Below are 6,784 nucleotides of genomic sequence, written 5' to 3' on the forward strand. Positions count from 1 at the left end.
TGGTGTTATTGCTTGCACTTCAAGGAATTCCATTTAGAGGCCATGATGAGAAATCTTGTTCATCTAATCTTGGAAATTTTCTTGAATTTTTGGATGTGCTAAACATGTACAATGACGAACTTTCAAAGGCAATTGCGAAAGCTCCAAAAAATGACAAGTATACAAGTCACGATATTCAGAAATAAATACTTCATGTGCTTTCAGTGAGAGTGAAAAATGTAATTCGTGAAGAAATTAGAGTTGCCAAGTATTGCATAATTGTTGATGAAGCCCGAGATGAGTCAAAAAGAGAGCAAGTGTCTATAGTATTGAGGTTCATGGATACTAATGGATTCATTCAAGAACGGTTTTTTGGGCTTATTCATGTATTTGATACTGCAGCTTTGACTTTAAAGGATGCTATATATTCTTCTTTGGCTCACTACAATTTGGATGTTCAAAATATTAGAGGTCAAGGCTATGATGGTGCTAGTAATATGAGGGGCGAGTTTAATGGATTGCAAGCTTTAATCATAAAAGATTGTAGAAGTGCTTATTATGTTCATTGCTTTGCTCATCGGTTACAATTGGCTTTAATTGCAGGATCAAAAAATGTGACACCTATTCATCAATTTTTTTATAGATTAACTTTTATAGTTAATATTGTTGGTTCTTTGTGTAAGCGTAATGATGAATTGAAGAATACTCATACAGATGACATTGCACATTTGATTGCTATTAATGAACTCGAGAAAGGGCGTGGACTTAATCAGATAGGTACTTTACAACGAGCTACTGATACACGTTGGAGTTCTCATTTGAGATCGTTGCAAGGCTTAATTAAGATGTTTAGTGCATCGTGTATGGTATTGCTTAAGGTTATGGATGATGAACTTCCTTCTCAATGAGCAGATGCAACATCTGTTTATGATGAAATTGTTGGAGCAATCCCAATGGTCCGTGTGACTATATGTTTTGGTGTTTGGGCAAAGGGTTTAAGTTAGGTTCACCCTTGTTATTTGATATGTGTATGTGAGTGTGCAGGTATGCAGGATACACATGTGACTCAGGTTGATGGCTTCGGGTCCAATCAAGGATGGAGCATCCGAGGGACCGTGGACAAGGCAGCAAGGACAAGGGCCGAGGGAAGCGACTTCGAGGCATACGCGAAGGATGACATTGGGGACGAGCCGCGGGCTTGAATGCATCCAAGGGACGAGAGCCAAAGGAAGTAGACTTGAAGGCATGAGGTCAAGGCTGCAAAGAAGCGTCAAGTGAGTCATAAGGGTGAGGGTACGAGTGCACGAGAGATTGTACTCGGAGTAAAATCCTAGTTTTAGGATTTTACCGCAGCGTTACTGTAGCAGTACTATAGTGTTACTGTAGCAGTCGACTCCATGTTTTAGCAGTCGACTGGTGCAGTCGATTGGGCAGTCAACTGGGAGCTAACAGAATGCTTCTGTTCGTTCAGTCAATGTGGAGCAGTCGACTGATAGTTTTAGCTGTCGACTGGTATCGAGCCGTTGGGATGTAAGAGTCGAATTTCCACAGAGGGCAGTCGACTGCATGTTTTGGCAGTCGACTGGTAGGTGGAGTTTTCAACTTGCGGCCTATATAGCCAAGGCTTGGAAGCTTGGTTATTCCTGACGAAATTAGTGGTGGTAAACCCTAATTAGTAGTCTACTTGTTCTCAAGTGTTTGTGAGTGTTGTGGTGAGGTTTCTCCACCCACAAGGAGCTACTTGAGATAGCCGGAGTTTGCCGGGGGCTAATCCGTCGACGGATCGGGATCGTCCACCTCAAGGACACGCCGTGGAGTAGGAGCCCTAATCTCTGAACCACGTTAAACGAATGTGTTAGTGGTTTGCATTTCGTTTCTTAGTTTTAGCCTTTAGCTTGTTTGTTTTGTTTGTATTCCGCTGCTTAAGCTAACATCGTAGGAGAAGCGATCGATTTGGGGGTGCCGTCTATCCAACCCCCCTTCAAGCCGGCCACCGATCCCCTACAAGTGGTATCAGAGTGAGGCCGCTCTCCGTTGGACTAACTGCCAAGGAAGCACAAGATGACCGGCTTGATAGAACCGCCAAAGCTTGAAGGTAGAGGCTTATGGGACATCACATATTAGATGATGAAGATGGAGGTGTTCTTCAATACGGATTGGGACACCATGATGGTGGTAATGGAACCATTCGAAGTCCCGAAGGACAAGAAGGGAAAGAAGTTCCAACCACGACATTGGACGGAGGAGCAAACCACACGATCAAAGGAAAACGACAAGGTAATATCTATATTGATTGATATTGTGCCTAATGACGTGATGAGCCATGTAGGAAAATACGAGAACGATCACGATTTTGGAGCAAGATAAAGAACGTTCAATGGGAAGAACCTTTGTCTACATAAGAGGAGGATCAATCGGATGTGGAGACCAATTCAACATCAAAAGAAGAAGAGGAAGTGAATTTGGTCACATTAAGGAAAAAGATGAAGAAAGGTCATCCATAAGTATGGATAAGGAAGTTGAGGCATCATCAACATCCTCAAGAATTAAAGAAGAATCCAAGGCAAGTGAAGAAGAAGAAGAAGTCTTGGAAATTAACCTAGTGAGCACCTCCACCGAAGCAAAGTCAAAAGATCACATAATTTGCTTCGGTTGCAATGAGAAGGGACATTACAAGAGTAGATGTCCTTTGCTCAAGAAGGTAAAACCTAAACCCACTCAAATTATTTTAGATATTAATATGGGTTGTAGGAATGATGGTGCCAATAAGAAGAAGAAGAAGAAGTGGCACATAGTGTGCTTCACGTGTGGTGAGCGAGGACACTACCACACCAAATTCCCAAAGAAGAAAGAAATCAAGAAGTTGACACATTTGAAGAAGGAGGAGAAGAAGTGGAGGAAGAATGGAGGCTCATGTCAAGGGGGAGCTCCAAAGGTAAAGGGTAAGGTAAACCCTAGTTTAAATTTGAATTCAAATTTAAACTCCTCTATGCATGTTAGAAATAATTCTTATTATTTGCCCATGCATAACTTCGGTTTTAGATATCATGACAGGAATAGGGTAAGTGTAGATCAAAACCCTAGGAGACCAATACATGAAAAATCTAGAAATGGTAGACCTAAGGAGACCCAAGACATTAATCCCAAGAAGGGGAAACACATGCCTAGGAAGGGTAGGTCTAGGAATGTCCAATGTGGACAAATTAACTCTAGCGTTAGGAACCTAGAAAAGGAGAATTAAGCTTTAAGGGGAAAGCTTGATAAGTTAGAACAATTCCTTAAGAGATTCAATGTTGGATGTAAGGAATTAAGGATGATGTTGGGGAGCCAAAGACCCAACAATGATAGATCGGGCTTGGGATACCGATCTAGTCCCTCCAAGGCCAATGAGAGTTCATATGCTAGGGTGACAAATGATCATGACAAGGGAGAGGTCTCCAAGGCTAAGGGAAAGTTGTATGCTAGGGTGACATATGACTATGGCAAGGAGAAACCAATAAATGGCAAGGGAAAGCCATTTAAAGGCAAGGAGAAATTAACCAAGGACAAGGTGTCCAAAGTTAAGAAGGTTAGGTTTGTAGGCCAAGTGTCACCGGAGGTGCACCGATATGGCCTAGCCATTGTAGATGAGTCACCTAGGAAGGTGACTAAGGTTAAGAGCTCTAGGGGGAGCTCAAAAAGTCAATTTGGGACCCATGGCCAATGGATCTCAAGTGAGTTTTACTTGGGAGTCTAGGTTAGGTCATGGAATGTGCTAAGTGGTTTGGAGATGGACTTGAGTCTCAAACCTAGGGAATTGGCACACATGGGTTATGTTTCATGCTTATAAATATGACATTGGGGTCATATAGCATGATAATTGATTTTGGATGTATAGATGCCATATAAACCAATGCTAAGGATGCATTATGGGTTAGTATGGGCAAATACATCAAGAGGAAGCCAAAACTAGGACTTTAGGTCAAGGTTCAATTGAACTTTTTAGCTAGTTTTGTATTTTGTGTCAATCTTGAGATTTGTGATAAATATATTTTTATATATATTTTTTCCAAGTAGACATTGATAAAAATAGACCTCTCCATAAAATTTGAGAATTTTTGGAGGTCTGTGGAATTTCTGGCGCATTTTTGAAGTTGGCCAGAAAAGGCTAATTTTTGCATGAATAGTGTACCAGTCGACTGGTACAGTTACCAGTCGACTGGTACCAGTGTGTTTTGAGCACAGAATGTCTCTATAAGCTCGTTTTCATGGGGGCAGACGACTGGTACTTCTTGCAGTCGACTGATACTAGTCTGAAAGTGTTTTCAGCACTGGATTTTGATCGGGTCAGCTCGTATAGATGTATGGGATCCATGGGAGATAAATACATGAGTTTAGGGTCAATTGGATGATAAGTTTTCAATAATTGGGATATTATTCGAAAGCTTTTTGGATGTTAGGCAAAGGGGGAGAAGTAAGGTTTAGTTGGGAAAACCTTAGTGTCTTTGCGTGGGGGGAGCCTTGGGATAGGTTCTTAAAAATCCCTGTGGAAAAATTCCTAACTCAATGGGGAGCATAGGTGTTGGGGGAGCCTTGGGATAAGTTCAAATGCATGTTGCATTGTTTTTGATTCGGTGGTGTAAGTCCAAGTGTGTAGCCTTGGCAACGTAAGTCCATTTGTTTTAGCATATTATTTTGCTATTATGTTTTCCCTAACTTAAACGTATTGCCAAATATCAAAAAGGGGAGATTGTTGGAGCAATCCCAATGGTCCGTGCGACCATGTGTTTTGGTGTTTGGGGAAAGGGTTTAAGTTAGGTTCACCCTTGTTATTTGATATGTATATGTGAGTGTGTAGGTATGCAAAATACACATGTGACTCAGGTTGATGGCTTCGGGTCCGATGAAGGATGGAGCATCCGAGGGACCGTGGACAAGGCAGCAAGGACAAGGGCCGAGGGAAGCGACTTCGAGGCATACGCGAAGGATGACATTGGGGACGAGCCACGGGCTTGAATGCATCCGAGGGACGAGAGCCAAAGGAAGTAGGTTTGAAGGCAAGAGGTCAAGGCTGCAAAGAAGCGTTAAGTGAGTCATAAGGATGAGGGTACGAGTGCCCGAGAGATTGTACTCGGAGTAAAATCCTAATTTTAGGATTTTACCGCAGCGTTACTGTAGTAGTACTGTAGCGTTACTGTAGCAGTCGACTGCATATTTTAGCAATCGATTGGTGCAGTCGACTGGGGCAGTCGACTGGGAGCGAATAGAATGCTTCTGTTCGTTCAGTCAATGTGGAGTAGTCGACTGATAGTTTTAGCAGTTGACTGGTATCGACCCGTTAGGATGTAACGGTCGAATTTCCACAGAGGGCAGTCGACTGCATGTTTTGGCAGTCGACTGGTAGGCGGGGTTTTCAACCCGCGGCCTATATAACCAAGGGTTGGAAGCTTGGTTATCCCTGACAAAATTAGTGGTGGTAAACCCTAATTAGTAGTCTACTTATGCTCAAGTGTTTGTGAGTGTTGTGGTGAGGTTTCTCCACCCACAAGGAGCTACTTGAGATAGCCGGAGTTTGCTCGGGGGCTAATCCACCGACGGATCGGGATCGTCCACCTCAAGGACACGCCGTGGAGTAAGAGCTCTAATCTCTGAACCACGTTAAACAAACGTGTTAGTGGTTTGCATTTCCTTTCTTAGTTTTAGCCTTTAGCTTGTTTGTTTTGTTTGTATTCCGCTGTGCAAGCTAACATCATAGGAGAAGCGATCAATTTGGGGGCACCATCTATCCAACCCCCCCTTCAAGCCGGCCACCGATCCCCTACAGAAATGACTTCTTTTGATTTTGTATTCATCTTGCATCTTATGAAAGAGATTATGGGAATCACATATATCCTTTGTCAAGCTTTACAAAGTAAGTCTTAGGATATTATAAATGCAATGAAACTTGTATTATCTACTAAGAATTTACTTCAACAAATAAGGGATAACAAGTGGAATGATTTTCTTGCAAAAGTGAAATCTTTTTATGAACTTCGAAATATTGATATTCTTGATTTCAATGCTCCATATATTAATAGACGAAGTCGAGCCCGTGCTCGTCAAGATAATTTCACCATTAAGCATCATTATCAGGTAGACCTCTTTTATGCTTCAATAGATTCACAGTTGCAAGAAATTAATGGGCGCTTTAGTGATGATGCTATGGAATTACTTATTCTTAGTACTACCTTAAATCCTCAAAATGCAGTGGAGTCTTTCAGAGTTGAGGATATATGTAAATTAGTTGAAAAGTTTTATGCCCAAGACTTTACAAGAGATAAAAAGGAGCAATCAGAGATACAATTGAAGCATTACGAGTATAATATAGTCAAAGGGCCCAACTACAACAATCTTGCAACTATTTTAGAATTATGTCAATGGTTGGTGAAGACTAACAAGTTTGTTACATACAATCTCATTTTTAGAGTGATTGTACTTGTGCTCACTCTTCCAGTTTCCACTGCTACTACAGAACGATCATTTTCTGCGATGAATATTGTGAAAACAAGGCTTCAGAGCAAAATGGAGGATGATTTTCTCTCAGACGTGTTAATGATATATATTGAGCGAGAAATTGCTAGAAATGTAAGCATAGAAGCTATCATTGAAGACTTCAAAAATTTAAAAGAACGTCGAATTTATTTTAGTTAGATAATTGTATTTGATACTTAATTGAATGTATAGTAACTTCATGTTTGTTCTTTGACTATGCAACTATTTTACAATTAATTATACTATTCTGTATTTCTATTTGAAAATAAAAATCTGTTGCTCTCTAAATTTAGCA

At 41.1% G+C, this 6,784-nt stretch overlaps 1 protein-coding gene across 1 annotated transcript; it reads left to right on the forward strand.

Moving 5' to 3' along the window:
* The first annotated feature begins 317 nt into the window (after positions 1 to 317).
* On the forward strand, positions 318 to 6,530 carry LOC121979484. Its single transcript, XM_042531472.1, has 5 exons — positions 318 to 593; positions 663 to 756; positions 892 to 935; positions 6,091 to 6,377; positions 6,452 to 6,530. Exons 1-5 carry the CDS (start codon positions 318 to 320, stop codon positions 6,528 to 6,530), a joined length of 780 nt encoding a protein of 259 aa, XP_042387406.1.
* Positions 6,531 to 6,784: the final 254 nt, after the last annotated feature.

Source organism: Zingiber officinale, chromosome 5A (assembly GCF_018446385.1).
Source record: "Zingiber officinale cultivar Zhangliang chromosome 5A, Zo_v1.1, whole genome shotgun sequence".
Classification (NCBI taxonomy): domain Eukaryota; kingdom Viridiplantae; phylum Streptophyta; class Magnoliopsida; order Zingiberales; family Zingiberaceae; genus Zingiber; species Zingiber officinale.